This window comes from Pimephales promelas, chromosome 16 (assembly GCF_988280905.1).
Source record: "Pimephales promelas chromosome 16, fPimPro1.hap1.1, whole genome shotgun sequence".
NCBI lineage: Eukaryota > Metazoa > Chordata > Actinopteri > Cypriniformes > Leuciscidae > Pimephales > Pimephales promelas.
In genome coordinates, this window is record NC_142784.1 from 20,811,653 (window position 1) to 20,828,309 (window position 16,657).

At 38.2% G+C, this 16,657-nt stretch overlaps 1 protein-coding gene across 5 annotated transcripts in view; it reads right to left on the minus strand.

Moving 5' to 3' along the window:
* Window positions 1–16,657, minus strand: part of bcas3 (BCAS3 microtubule associated cell migration factor) — a 222,501-nt gene that overhangs the window by 135,316 nt on the left and 70,528 nt on the right. For 4 of the 5 annotated variants that reach the window (XM_039671015.2, XM_039671016.2, XM_039671014.2 and 1 more), the window contains exons 16-20: window positions 16,327–16,477; window positions 8,746–8,790; window positions 2,480–2,604; window positions 2,080–2,245; window positions 1,516–1,616 (exon numbers count right to left, since the gene is read on the minus strand). In XM_039671015.2, the coding sequence (XP_039526949.2) occupies window positions 1,516–1,616; window positions 2,080–2,245; window positions 2,480–2,604; window positions 8,746–8,790; window positions 16,327–16,477 (588 nt within the window). The remainder of the gene's footprint in view (window positions 1–1,515; window positions 1,617–2,079; window positions 2,246–2,479; window positions 2,605–8,745; window positions 8,791–16,326; window positions 16,478–16,657) is intronic. The other variant, XM_039671017.2, reaches the window with a different exon arrangement.

The window sequence follows — 16,657 nt, forward strand, 5'->3', positions numbered from 1 at the left end:
TAATTGCATATATGATGAATATATATATGGACCAATATGAAATTTCTCAGCCGATACCGATAGCCGATTAATCAGAGTGATATCGGCCAATGCCGATAAGCCTACCGATAGTTTGGTTTTTCTTATGGATTACTAAATATCTCTCAAAATAGGTTGCAAACTATACAAAGAACCTTTCTTATTTGGTACACTAATAACAGAGCTATTATATTCAACTACTATTTATTTCCAGATATAATAATTTACACACAGCCATCTTCTAAACGTATACACTGGGAACTATATTCTCAGAAGGCGACGCACAGCTACTTCTGTGGAGTGATTTGCTCGCAGTCACGTTCGCTACTAGCTAGTCACGTTGGTTTTGTTGACGGAGGTAACAACAGAGCTTTTCAGGTGTTGCGCTAATCACTCCACCCATGTGTAGCAGTGCTTCGCTTTTTGAGAATATAGTGCCAGTATGTATATGGTTAGAAGATGGCTGTGTCTCATGTGACATTGTTATTTGTACACGCTGTGGCTAAAAAAATTCACAACATATAAAGAGGAAAATTTTGGCGTTATTTTGTCACATATTATTGTCAGTGAAGTCCACTTTAATACCGTGTTCAGGGAGTAGGAAGCAGCGCGATACAAAGAAGAGAGCAATCAAAGGTGACACGTCGTGGGCTGCCCAGCACACTGAGGGCCAGGGGCGACGGGTAATCATGGCCAAATACATATGCACATACACTCTCCTGAGTGTCAGGTCGGGGAGGTTCAGCTGTAACAGAAGTGCACGGGGCAAAGATCTCTGGCTTATTTTAATTAGACATTAACGATAATGCACTGAGCAAGCTCATTATGCCGTTCTTTGCCCCTGGTGAACCGCATCCACACCGAGCCGCTGCCACGACCGCTCATGCCCGGCTATTTCATCACTCTGACACATGCATGGCGATTAGACCGACTTCTGGAGAATATTCTACCCGTTAGGCCTTGAGCACTTAGGCTTTAGTGGCAGAGAAGAAATGTGAAGCTTGGCCTGAAGGACCCAGACAGCTAATTACTCATTAATGTTTATGATTATCCAGCTAACGTAACAATGCTCACTTATTCAAGATATATTAGATGTGTGGTCATCCGTGAGCCTCCTGCCCTCGAGTTGCATTCTCTTGCCTTTCATGTCAACCCAAAGTGCTCACACTCTCTATGCACTTGTTATTAAATTACATGGGTTTAAAACCACACTAATTGGTTTAATCTAACCTTCAGGTTAATTTGGCTCTACGATGAGTTTCAGGGCACGGATGTACGACAGAGTGACAAAGGCCTGATTCACGACACCACCGGAAACAGAAAAGCGCTTCACCAGCTGCTACGTATGTCAAATGGAACGGGCTTATCTTCAGCAACCTTTCAAAAATCGTGCAGGCAGAAGAGATTGAGTTTACCGTGCATGCTTCTTGTGTTGTGGTGCACCAATAAGGGCTAAAAACAACTGTCACGGTCCCAAGTATACACACATATACTTACATCCAGCCAGGAGGTACTGATAGTACTGCACGAAGTCTGAGGCCAGCACCAAGGGGTGGTTGCTGTTGAAAGGTGGTTGTAGCTCATTCCACTGCGGTGTCCTACTCAAAACAAACACAGAAATCAATTTAGGAAGCGCATATCAAAGGGCCAGATGTATATAACAGTCTCCAGCTGAGCTATAATGGACTCAAACTGGACGCAGCCCTGCAGAACTTCCATTTCTCAAATCTCATGTGAGCTGCACGAGCTATACAGCTCAGTACATATAATCATTGAACATGTACAATCAGATCAGAAAGCCATTCTGAGAGCAACCCCTGCCTGTTTCCATTTCATTCGCTCGGTCACAAGCATTATTGCATTACGACTGAGCTCAGCGGTTGCCTGGGTCCGTGGCGAGCTGTGACATTAATCATTTGCTTGCCCTCATTAAGGAGCCATATAAGCTGTTTTATGGAAATGACACGACTGCAGTAGGTCGTGTCAGGTGCTTCTGTAGGACTGAAGGTGAAGTGTAAAAGCAGGTAAATAGGTGTGGTGCTGAGAGCCTCGGGGCAAGACCTGGCTAGATTCCAACAGGCTCTCGGACAGGTGTTCAGCTCCAGAGGCGTGTCGTCACCTATCTTTTGAGCCGTGCTGATTGGACGAGGCTCCAGCACATGCTCCACAAGGTTTCCGTAGCAACTCAGGATGTACAACGATTCAACAACAGCCTGTCGAGACTGATCTAAAAGGGAAGAAAAGCCAAATACACGTTTTTAAAAAAGATTAAGATAGTGGTTTCTAACATGGCCTCAACATTTTTTTTTGAAGTTCCATCTGATACCACTTAAAGAAGCAAAAAGAGCATACCAAAGCATATGATAAATTAACTTATGTAAAGAAAAATACACCACTAAATTAAGTTCAAGCTTAAAAAGTATGTTTAAATAAAGCCCAAGATAAAATGCCCATGTCAAACCTTTCTCTCTCTTCAAGTTGGGGTTGGTGATAAACCAAGAGCGAGAGGAGGCAAAGACTGCAGCCACGCAGAACTCCCCACCGCTGGACTTACTAGGTGAGATTTGGGGAGGCGGCTTGGCTTTGCTGCAAAAAAAGAGACATAAATGACAATAAGATTATATAGAGTGAAACTCTGCTTTCGGGAAAAGAAATCCAGAGTAAAAGAGGACAAATAAAGCCACCTCACAGACGAGAAAAGAGACACAGTTGAGAGGTACAGAATCAAGACAAATCTTCCTGGATATGAATGATAACACTCAAAGTTTTGAATGAAAATTGCACATCCACAAATAAAATACTGGGCTTGTAACTAACAACATACTACAGCACAAATTCATACTTCATGCAAGTAAAAAAAAAACTAAAGTCACAATCCAAAAAAGACAGCTTACAATACAATTAAATCAAACAATTTAATAAATAAAAAGCTAATAAAATAAATTGTAAATGCTTTTAAATAATAATTTTTACAGAATTCTAATTTCACTTCATTTGTATTGGAAGAAATAGCCACCTTTAAGTTTAATTAGAAAGTACAATTTCACCTCAGAAAAAAAAAAAAAAAAAAACATGGCCTCACCAAATCTGAGGATGTTTTATATTTCTGTTGTGTGTGTATAATGGTGTTGTTAAAGCTCAACACACAAACACTCTCCGGGATTATAGTTGGTACAGATACCACATAATGGCAGTACTTTTCTTATAAAGATCCTTCAAATGGAGGCTTTTAAGTTGCTTTGGAAGGCCTCATTCCAGTGTTGGCATTTGAGAAAAATGATTAGGGCCTATTTAATAATTCTTTATGTTAGTAAGATTTTGAAGAAGCCAAGGAGAAAATAGGGTCATGGGCTGAGAGATAAGGGCCTGCATATGGAATTCATCCTAGAACAGTAGCCATGTGGTATCATTGTCTGACTCCTGCACTAACCGGCACTGTAAAACCTGTCCTCTATATCTCATTCAAGAACCACACTCCAGATACAGAACCATCAGCCATGCACACTCAAATACACACAAATGGATGGGATTGAGAGCCAGCACAATGCACAAAACGATAAATAATATATATATATATATATATATATATATATATATATATATATATATATATATAAACAGCGACTGCTTTCTAATAAATTTTTCATATCAATTTTTCAAAAAATGTAAATGTCGAAATTATATTCACTTGGGGGACTTTGGACTTTTTACATTTTTAGATGATGTAAAAAATTCCATTTATATTTAGTGAGAAAAAAATTGTAAAAAAACAAAACAAAAATAAAAATTCATATTTAAATGAAATAATCAACTGTAATATCATTTTACAGTATTATATTTGGGGTCAGTAAAGATGTTTTTTTATTTTTATTTACACTTATTTTAAAAAGTGAAAACATTTACAATGCCACAAAATATTTCTCTCTCAATTAAATGCTATTAGAACTTTCTATTCATCAAAGTTTCCAGAAATCCTGAAAATGCACAACAGTTTTCACAAAAAATATTAAGCAGCACAGCATGCTCAATATTGTAATAATAATAATAATAATAATAATAATAAATGTTTCTTAAGCAGCAAATTAGAATGTTAGAAAGATTTCTGAAGGAGTAATGATGCTGAAAATTAAGCTTTATAATCACAGGAATAAATTAAATTTTAAAGCATTTGCGAATAGAAAACTATATTTTAATATTTTAAATTGTAATAATATTTCACAATACTACTGTTTTTTGATCAAATTAATGCACCCTTGGTGAGCACAAAAAACCTTTTTCAAAAACATTAAAACCGACCCCAAATGCTTGAGTATATTTTTTTTATAATTCTATAGTACTAAAGCCAAGTCAAACAATTAAAATATTATTTGGAACACATTATCTAAAAATGTCAGATGTATAAACCAGAAGATAAATATTTTCAATTCAAACTTGTTTGTATAATGCTATGCAAAGTTATTTTTTAATCCCTAAAATGTTTTGCAGGCCCCAGACACTGCCTTTCAGTTTGAAAACCCTTGATACATATGATTAATTCATCAGCATATTATGCAATTAATTCAATTCCCATCTGTAATCGAATGACAGCCCTAGTCATTATGCACTAAAAGATCAGATAACTGCAAAACAAAACTGCCGATTATAATGAAATTGTTGTAGACCGTGGAGTCTGGACCGGGAGTTAATGTGGATGAATTGTCCAGTGTTTGAACCGGGACTCCTCCAGCCTTGCATTACACTAATAGGTGTTGAGTGACCTGTTGCTGAGCTGCACTCTCACTCTGTCACTTCCCTTAAAACTGTCATCAAGTCGTAAATTACTCTCAGGACGAGGAGTGATGTTGACATCTTTGTTTAGCCGACACCAGGCGAGGATTGCTGGTCGGGAAGAACTACAGACGAAAAAGACAAAGTAAAGAAAAGCAGGGAGAGATATTGGCACATGTTTATTGGTGTTGGACGGAGGTAAACCGAATAACTAAAAAGCTGAGCAGTGCGTGCTGCTGATGGGAAGATAGGAGAAGTTTGTTAGTATATCTCCTCTGCCGAAGCAGGCGAGAACGTCTCGCTATCTGTCAGTGTGGAACAGTGGACACACACAGCACTAAACAAACACGCTCCGCCGCCACAGGATTTGAAGAGCCCCCGCCCCGCCGAATAAAACCAGGAATCCCAAGAGGGATGAAAAAGGAGAGAAGACAGCAGACATTTTGATAACCTCAAAATGCAACTTCCTTTGCCCTGACCATCACCGACCGTAGAGAAATACATTGAGTGAAGCATTTAAATCCTTCCTGCCCCACCGCTGAGTTCAATGCAACGAGGAAAGTGAACGAGCTAAGCAGTTTTCCAGTCTAGGATGCAGGTAAAGTTCTGCCATTTTCAGGACGCAGTTTCTTGAAAGGAAAACTGTAAAAGATGGGCGCACAGATGTTTTTAATAACAACACCAAACCGACTTCGGTGTGACTAAACATTTATTCCTCTGAGATCACAGGCTGACGCCGTCTGCCACAAATCTGAGAGGAAACTGTATCCGTTTCTGAGTGCTTTGCATAATAAATCTGGAAATATTCTTTAAAAGGTATATAATGTCATGCCAGTAACGATGATGAGACCAAAAACACTGCAAAGAACCAGTCTGAGCTAAAAGCCGGGCATAACTTTGAGCACTCATCTGCTAGCGGTGCGCCAACTATGGTAAGAGGTCTTTTGAAGAGGCTTTGGTCAGAGGATGATTTGGTCAACATGTTCGTATTTGAGTGCACTTCACACTCGCGTTGCGTCTGAATTTCCTTGAAACGACCGCTGGAGTTGGTTCGTCTGTATATGAAATCATTTTTTTTCCTCTTAAAGTGGCTAAAATGACTCAAGCTGTAGTGATTCAGCAGGCCATTTGAGCGAACGGATTATTCTAAATAAATATTGGCATGGGGCGCAGCTTACACAAAAATGTATCTGAAAATCAATAAATTATGAAACTTAAACATATTTAGTGAGATGGAGGAGAAGGGAAGACAGACGCTACTAAACAGAAGCCAATTTCATCTTCCCCCTATTGGCATTTCCCCTGCTGCTTCTAGAGTGTTTTTCCCCTCTCTCTCTAACTAATTCACTGAAAAGACTCCTTGCATGTCATTTCCACTTTTAATTTAACATATGAGGACTCTTGACGTGAGCTAATAGCTTTTCCTCAAGGGCATAATTCAATCTGTGATGTCCACCATCAAAGCCCGGCCACATTACAGTCCCGGCCACAGACGAGGCGCCATCAGGGGGAAGGCGGCCCCCATTTGTTTTCAAACAAATGCGACGGCGTGCTTTAAACGGCTAGAAGAAGCACAGGCCTCGTTTTAACGTATGGGAGGACTTGCCGTGACAAGCTGACCATATGGTCGGTGTACGTCAGGCAGCGGGGCCTGTGTTACAAAGCTCATGAAAGGATAGTGCAGAATGCAGACATATCTCTCAACGTCACATTTATTATCTCACAGCAGCTTTTCCTCGGACATGGCTCAGGCACACAGCCACAGTCCACACACACCGTGGCAGCCATCTGGGAGGCCGGCATCAAACGCAAAAAGAGAAACAGAAATTTTTCCCCTCCATTTCCAACGTTCCAGCTCATTGGGATATTGTTGAGGAAGGTGCCTGATTCGGCATGATTTCCCTTTTCCTTAGAGAGATGCTGGAAAATATGAGTTCCCCAGGTGTGAGCACAGCTGTCTATGGTATTTACAAGCTGGCAGGTTTTGAGGTTTGTGATGGTTGTACTTCGTTCTTGGCTCTATGGTGTACAGGATATTTCTGTGAGTGTCCAAAAAAAAAAAAACAACATGTTAAAGCTTACATAACCTACATCAATTAAACAGTTTCATATTCTACCATTCCTCTTCTTTTTTTAATGTTGCAGATTCTATTTCTATCAGTATTTTTGGAGAATGAAAAATAGTTCCAGGACCAAGGTAAAAAGGTGGACAGCCACGGCGCTTTATAGCATTATTCTTTACTCTTGTATCAGTTTACTCTTGATTTAATTACTTTTAATTTACTTTAATTCATAATGAAATCTTATGTTCTGCCATTTTGTATTTGAGCAGATATTTTCCATCGTTTTTTTTCTGCGTGGGAGTGTTCCTGTTTTGGAATACTAGATGATTCCTCTAATACATCCACGTGATATTAAGCACATTTCACTTATCTAAAAGGAAAAACTAAATTACCATTTAGTACTACATCTAAAATCAATCATATGTTTCCAATGAAATGTGGAGCTCCAGTTGTGTCGCACATTAATGTGCCTCGCCCAGTCAAGAGGAAGCTATGGGGAATATTAAGATTTATCATGTTAATGATGATGCTTTGAAACACATACGTCCTCAGAGATCACAGAAGAGCAGTGCAGGAAAAAGATCTAATAATTAAAACGTATGTGGGGACACCGCAACAAAAGCTGAAACCTAAGCAAGAGGAATGACAGCAGCACATGTGATTACATTTTTTAGATGCAGGGTGGACCATTTATCTGAGATTCAATCTTCGAAGCTGCAACTAAAATATTAAAAGACAAAGTCTGATCTCTGGTCAGGTGTTCTCCAAACTCATCAGGCATTATAGGAGGAAACTCAAAGCTGTTATCTTGAAAAAAGGAAGGTTGCAAAAAGTGTTTAATAAAACGGAGCAAATAATTGTTCCCAATGTGTTTGAGAAAAACATTTATTTCAAATGTTATTTTCACCCCACTTTCAATTAGTTTACTTCAATGAAAGGTTAGATTTTTGCATTAATATGTATATATATATATATATATATATATATATATATATATATAGTAGCCTAATCGACACCTACAAACACTTATTTTTTCAACAAAATAATGTATTGCTTTTATAATAATCCCCCTTTTTGATAGTAAAGTAACTTTTTGGGTTTGCTTGAGTGTTTCTCTCCATATAAATTCAAGTCAGTGATTATACATTGTCCAAATAAAATTGTCAAATCAAATTAAAGGGTGAAGAAGATGAATGGCTGGAACTGCATTGCACACATCTGACTCAACCATCGCCGAGAGCTGTGTGCGGACTGCGGAGCACCGATCATTTTTTCAACCTTATTGCAAATGTCACCAGCCAATAAAATCATAACGACAGCAATATGAATGTGAACACAAAAGCATTTTTGAATAAACAACCTCTGTCGTCTGTTTGGGAAAAAAATGAAGCAGGAAAGGAAGGATCACTTTGAAGAGTAGGTTCGTTTAAACCGCCGGACGGACTGACAAACAGAGCTCTGATATTGTCTAATGTAGCAAAACACAATATTTTGCCATGAACTCTAGAACAAAAACTCTTCTCTCTTTCCCATGAATTCAATGACACTGACTAACCATGCCAAGCTGGTGTCTTAGATATACTTATGACCAACAAAATTCCTTTCACAGTGTCCTTTCCATACAGTACAATTCAACAGGCAACATTTTCAATTAAAAAGAATTAGGTTAGCAAATAAAAAAAAATACACAAAAGCCAAACAACAAATCCACATACAGAAACAGAAAAAAAGTACAATAAAAAGCGCATCTCTCGGTTCTTCCCACAGCGTGCTAGAATAAACTCAAGAAACGAAAAACAGGAAAAAAAAATCTTGGAAAAAAACGAAAGATGGAATGAACGCAGTCATTTTATAAGTGGCGAACAAAGCATGCTGGGAGTGAATTGGAAAAACTCACCATGGAGTTTTAATGGAAAAACATCCAGCCCCAAAGAGGTAGGGTCTTCATGAAGGGACAGATGCACAGAGATAGATGGGAAAAGCATTATTATTAATTGACTGGGTAAACAATTTACGGTTTTATGATACATAAGTTAAAAAGCAATAAAATAGGGGATTTTAATATATATATAATATATATCAATTTTCATTAAATGTCAAAAGAAAACTCCACTGGTGGTATTTAGGTGGGACATGGGAGACATGAGGTCCGTTTCTTGACAGTTCAATAGAAGTTCAATAGTGGTTTAATTGTAAGTAAGATGCTGTGAGAGATGTTGTTTTATGCTGAAGGGTTAGTAGAAAGGAGAAGTGGATCCCTGATCTACAGCCAGAGCAATGGATGACCGTAAACATTTTACAGCCAAAAGTGTTTCCCAAAAGCAATAAAAAGGACATGAAATCCAACTCTGGCAGACGTCGTCGCACACTCATCGGCCCTTTGGATGAGTTTACTATTCAGTAGGGGTGAATCACTGTCTGCAAAATAAAACCTTTACAGTTTTACACAGGCATTTAATCTTTCTCATTGGTAAACTTCTATCATGGAGAATTTTTTAGATCAAACAAATCGTGGTGAGAGATTTAAGTGATGGTCAGGCTAAGTTTATCTTATAATTACCATGGTGTTTGACATTCTGGAAAATGAATTAATCATATTTGCACAAAGGGCGTAAGATACTCAAACATCATGGGCCGAGCTAAACAATCAAATCGGCAGGTTGCTTAGTTGCATCTCAAGTGGCGCAGTACAACCGTCGAGTGTGACACTTCAGCTGAATGGACACAGCAAATATCCAGCTGTGAAAATGGATGGACGCCAATGCTAAATGAATATGTTTCCAAGGAGATGGATATATGTTAAACCTGGGTTGTTTAGCAGCATTTAGGATCGGTTTGGTGTTTGTGAGATATAAAATGCATATAAAAGATTTTAGGACAAAAATAAGTAGGACGACAGCAACACCATGCTGTCCATCACATGACACACTCTAATAAGATCAGACCTGCCAGAAAACCATAACAATAACATAAAAAGCAAGTGAAAAAGTACATTTCATCCAAATCCGTAGAGTGCTATGAGGGTTTTTATTCCTGAGAAATGTTTACAGGAAACAAGTCGTCGCATGATGACATCCAGTGAGCATTTAGGGCAACAACCCCACTTCAACAGAATAATCTTTCACACGTTTATCTCTCTGCTCTCTGTGATCCTAATGCTGCACTTCCAAAGGCATTAAAATGAGATGATTTGAGCAAAAGCTTTACGCCATGACAGGTCACATGGCTGGGTAGCACCCGAGCTCTTTAAGCTATTCGTGCGGTCATTATGGCACTATTAGACAATGGCCCAAAAGCAGCTCAATTCACGTATTACACTAAGCCTAATAAATCTGTGAGGTTGGATCCAGCCATCCAGCAACACACGACTCTTTGTCTCATATACAAGCCTATTTGGTATGACATAGTTGAGCAATATCACAAGTGTTGTTTTTATTCCATACAGCAAGAGTGCAAATGTGATATTGATTTTCTACAACTGGTAATATTGTGATATATTTCATACAAAATATTGTCTTATTATAATATTATTACCTATAAAAGCCAGAGAAGAAGTGTTTTGATTCACTCACAGACATGTTAAGCACCACGGGGCTTGCCCCGCTTACTCTCTCTCAGCAAACTGCCATAAGGGAATCGAGCGCAGCCAAGCTGCCCGCTGCGATCGGCCCGCCCCCTACCTCAAACGCTGCAAACACACTTTTTACGTTAAAGCTCTCCTGTCGCCACTATGTTGTGGCCAGATCTCATTCTACCTAGGGATGGGAATCGAAAACCGGTTCCACTCGAGAACCGGTTCTAAATTTTACGATCCATCGATATTGTATGCGCTCGACGTTAACGATTCCTCTTATCGATGCTCCTGCTCTGAGTCAACCAGTATGTAGGCTTCAGACAGTGAACTAACAACTGTCCCTTTGTCCTTTATTAAGCACCAGCACGGCGTCCAAAGCGATTTTTTGTACCACCAAAGCCTTATTTGATCGGTGAGTACCGGTAAAATTGTCTCTCTCTGTAGTTATGAACCGCTGCGTTCGTGACAGGGCTCGTGTTAAACTGAACGAGCAGGGAGAGAGAGAGCCCCGGTCGTGCGCGCGCGCTTCTCTATGGCTTCACTGCTCAAAACTAAGCGCTGTCTTGCTCTCTTTCTCCCTCGCACATATTAATCAAAATAATCGACACAATGGTAAGGTCGGGAGACTAAAGTTTCATATGCAGCATTCGGAGATTTGTTTTTCCTGAATTACCGCTGGGTGTGAATTGTGCTAAAATAGGTCTACGTTGCCTTATCTTCTCTAAAAAGCGGTCCGCACATTTAGCTGACATAAACCACACTTCAAATAAACGGAAAAAACGACCAAAAGATGAAATGTTTTCTGTGATGACACACATCTTGTGTCGGAACGCGCACACGTCTGATAATGACACGTTCAATTCGCGAACTAATGACTCATTTGAACCGATTCATTTTAATGAATCGTTAAAACAACTGAACTGATCTTCCAACACTGAACTGAACTCAACACTGAACTGAACTCATAAGGTTTCATTTATTATATAAATTACATCAAAAGTACAGTTTACTGTCAAGTGTTTAAGTGTTGTAAGGTTTAAAACAAATAAAACCAATTGTTTCTTTCCCCCAAAAAAGCATATGACTACTTTTTCCCACACAGTGCTATCAGGAATCGATAAGAGAATCGTTAAAGAATCGGATCGATAAGCAGAATCGTTAGTGGCATCGATATCGATAAAATCTTATCAATTCCCATCCCTAATTCTACCCCTAGCAATTCATGCAAATGCATGGACAAAAAATCCTGGGGTATCAGAATGGGTGCTGAACATTATAAAAAAGAGGCTATTCGCTGCAGTTTGCTCGACGTTCCCGCCACTACACGGCGCGGCTCGAAACTACGGTAAAAACCAAGGGGTTAATCCATCAGCCGGAAGTTGAAGCCTCGCGGTAGCCGCCATTGTAGCACAACTTCACCAGCTGTTAGCATCCCATTGACTCCCATTCATTTTGGCGTCACTTTGACAATGAATAACTTTATTTTAACTTTTTTTTCCACTCACCACTGTACAATGTATGATGCACTTCAGTGGTCACCCTTGAATGTGAGAAGGCAGATGCATTGGCTTCAATTTATATTTAAATGTATTTACTTTGTTTATCCTAGTTATTTACAACAATATTTTGTACTCTTTTCCTAAAACTATCAAATTAGGCATTCTGTCCAGACTTACTTTTTTGTTCCTCGTGTTAAAAGAACAATTGGTAAGAGAGCATTTATGTTTAAAGCTCCATTAGACTGGAATAATTTACCTGGTATTAGATCCATTACTTCACTTCGGTTGTTTAAACAATCTTTATTACTTTATTTAAAAGTAGACTGCTCATGCTTTTATTGAAACTGGTGTTGTAGCTTTGTGTATTGTTGTTGTGTATTGTTGCTTATATGTATATGTGTGTGCATATATGTATGTATATGTATACATTGTTTTCTTTTTTTTTTGTTTTTGTGTATTGTTGGTGTCTTGTTTGATGTATTGTAAATTGTAAATTTGTTATGTTATCTCAAGGGGTTAATCCTAATAAATTCTAATTAATTAATAACTTTATATCATTTATTCTGTAACGAAATACGTTAAAAGTAAAAAGTATCCTTCCCAACACTGGAAGTCTGTATTTTAATGTAACCTGCACACATACTTTTGCGGCTTTGTTAATAGTTTTCTATCTTGAATAGCTACAGCTCGTATGAATGACAGTTGAACAATATGTTAGGTAGGAAAATAAATCAAGTTATTGTAACCTTAGAGCAGCCTAGGTCAGACAGGCCTATAGCAAAAATAAATGGTAAAACTGTGTAAACATTAAATAGAACCGAATCAGGAATTTGCTTGGGACTAAATCAAGCTCAAGCCCACACTGTAATACTATTTGCTGTTATGGTCCGTCTTTAAAGACAAGAATAAGACACCAACGCAGTGACAAGTCAGTCATGACCAACTACCACTATAGCATCAGTGGGATTAGCGTCCATTTAGCACCCTCACTACAGTCGTATACTAGTAGGCAGGTAAAAGTGGTCTAAGGATGGCACTGAGCTGGCTGACAAAGGAGGAGGAGGAGGATGAAGTAAAGAACAAAAGGAGGTTACTCATCACTTAACAGACACATGGAAAGGGGGCAATGAAGTCATCAGTGCTGTTATCAGACCTCACTGCACTGGCTGATTTGACAGCTGAAATCAGGAGAACAGCTGAAGTGGTTCGCAGAAAAAGAAAGTCACACAGTGACAGCTCCTGGAATGGCAATGTACATTAAGACAGCTCAAAACTCACATTGCTGTGTCACCCAGACACTTCTCATGCTTACAAGATGAGTGTTTTTAGCAAGTTAAGTATTAGTGAATGTGTTAATACTGAACTACGCAGGGATAAAAGATCTAAAAGTCAGTAGTTGGAACAGTGGCTTGTGGTCAAACATGGTGCTTATGTGGGAGTCATGAGGTTTGTGCTCTTTCTTGTGTATTTACTGAAAAATCAAACTTGAATAGCAGCATAGGCATTAAAAATCATCATCAAAGCAAAAAAAAGCATTAACGCACTGAAGCTTTATATTAAAGTACTAAATATAAAAAAAAAAGTATGTCGGAAGTACACAAGAATGCGATTTTGCAGTTTGAACGAGGATCTTTTAAGTGATTGAAAAACAGTGAATCAAAATCTTTTCGTTTATTGAAATAAAACAGGTTATATCCGCAGTGTTTTTTTAATCAAATTTAAAGCTTTTCAAGACTTTTTTTAAGACCTGCACAGATTAAATCAATGCTGTTTGAAAGGGGTAGGACAGTGTTTTTGGTAATATAACCATAAAATGACTTTATAAACTACAATTTAAACAAATGTACTGTTCAAAAACAGGTTGACAAAGAAAGTTTTATAAAATGATAAACCTCACATTATGGCCTTTACACCATTTTTTAAGAAAATTATGTTAAAAAAATTATAAATGATTCTCATAATTATTTGATTATGTGCACATTTGCTTATTTTCGATCCACCGGCTGCTGTGTGAAAATATGGGCCGAGTTTTGTGTGGGGATATTCCGGATATCAAGATAAGCAACTTTCATTTCCAAAAACAGAAGCAACTTTCAGGGAATGCAAGTAGTCATACCAAATTACTCTTTGAACATAACCTACTCCAGAGCAGGTTCTGTTCCAGGGTTAGTTACTTCAGAGGTGTTCAGTGCACGCGTGCCCTATTGATGAGGCTGCAGTGGGCGTGATAGATTTATGGGCGTGGTAAAGAAAGTAGAATGGCGCACTTTTTCTTTTCGATTCATTGCTCTGTTGAGAATGTATTGTGTGTTAACCGTGAACATACTCTGGGTTGGCTGAACTTAGCGTGAACCAGGAGAATGCGCAGGGGCATGTATTATATGTTACATTTATTTTAAATCATTACTTTTTAAGTTTAAAAATCAAACACATTAAGCCATGTTGCAATTCCTGTTTTTCTGTCCCTAAATTTGAACATCTCTTGAAATGATTAATACTTTTCTTCTTATTCCATATAAAATAAGATATTTAAGACTTAAGACTCAACGGCCTTAAATCAATTAAACTGAATTTAAGACCCCTATTAGATGGAAAACTAGATTAAAAGATTTAAAATTAGAAAGATTACGTTGCCAGATAAACGAAATAGAAGTTGAAGTATTATAATACATAATAAATATATAAATAATAATATAAAAACAGAATTGACAGCATTCTCAGCATTAACAGAGAGAGAATTTCTTACATATGTGAGTAAAAACGACATTTGAACTAAAATGTACTTTAAATGAATTGGAATCGAAACAAAAGGAATCTAATCAAGCTAAGAAAATAAAATTGGAATCAAGAAAATTATCTCCGAACTGCTTCGGAAATATCCAATATCGCTCACTTGAAGTTAGACATTTGTGGCAAAGACTGTTTCAACCTGCTTTTCCTCTGATTTCAGCCACAACATTAAATGTCCAGTTGCATTATTACAGACCGAGTCTGTAAGGAGGACAATCTCCCATGTGGTGGCCAGATCATTTGCTATTCACCAGCCTCAGCTCTGAGTGCTGCACATCTGAGTGTAAGGCATGTTGATGGGCAAGGACAATATGAGCAGAGACAGGTGGGTACAGCTGACTGACTGACATATACTGTACGTAGACACACAACACAGTTCAGCACAACATAGGATGTCTCTTGTCTGTGGCCACATATGCTAGCCTCAGCTAAGAAGAGAAAGACAAATGAAAAGGGACTAGACAATCTGTCACAATGTACAGCCTCAGACTCAGCACGTCTGTAGAAAAGCTTGTTTAAATGGAGACTAAGCTCATATAAGCCAGAAACTAAACCCTACGCAAGGCTAAATTATTCAATCTTCAAACTAATGCACTCTTGATGACTCTTCAATTCAAAACTAGAAGTGAGAGCCCTTAAAACAATCTCAGCGCAAAGTGTTCTGGACGACAATGAGCTACAGGGCTTTGTATAAATCTGCCTATTTAAAGTTGACCCGATGTGCCACTGTTTCGTTAGCGAATTTCCCATTCAAACTTTGCATTTAAATAAAAATAAACAAGTGGAATAAGCCATAATTATGTTTAGTCAGTATGTAAATGCACACTGCAGTCATTGATATGGCAACCAGTCTTTACCAGCGTGTTCATGTTACATGGAGAGCAACCACATGCTCCGTCCAATGATTGTAATGCATCTGGCTTAGGAACTAACGACCGACTACAGCAAAGTCCCATATGTGGGAGAATACAGGTTTGCATGTTTGTGTAAATGCAGGCGATCCTCTGGCAAATGACGGTTTAATGACACTTTTGAGTTCATGCATACTCAACTACGTTTCAAATCCCCAACACAGTTCTCACAAATGAGAAATGCTATCGCCAGTAATGGCTGGAGCATCAATGATCTTTACATCTCCAGTGACTTACAAAAATTATATTCCGTTAACCTGCTTGAGAATTGACAATGTAGCCTGGTCTGCAACGAAAGCTAACTGTGTAAAGTTATAATAAAGACATTTTTAACCGGTCTAATAGATGAAACAAATCAATGGTGTTTGAGATATTACCTGTATTAAGTACCTTGTGCCTTAAAATGGCAACATAATAATTTCCACTTCTTGGTTTAAAGTCACAACACACCAAATGGCAAAGGTAACTGTAGCCAAAAGGTGACTGTAGCCAAAAGCAAGTAGCAGATTATCTATCCAGACAGAAGACAGCCTTTCCCGTTCCTGTCCTCAAGCATCAACATTTCATTTTCGATTACATGAATCAGTCAGAATTCAATTATAACTCTATAATTAGTAATAATAATTTGTAAGTTCCTAAGTAATATAACATTCAAATGTCTATACCGAACACCTTTAAGTGCTAAATAGTGTTCAGAAACCCACCCAGTGCGCTTGGTGATGGTGCCCAAGGTCATCGGTTGCTTGATCTGAGCCAGTGGTAGTACGACCGTCAAACTGGGTAATGCAGACAAGCGTGGGTTACCCATGTTGTTGTTGGTGAAGTTATTATAGGATTCTTGACTGGTGAGTTTGGCTGTGGAAGAAAAGGAAAAATTTAAGCTATAAAATTATATAGGTCACATACATAATACACTAAGATTTATTTAAAAGGAATAAGTAGTTTTATTCATCATTTAATGCATTAAATCATATCAAAAGATCCAGTAAAAACATTTATACTCATGCATACAAAAATTATTTCTGAAGGATCATG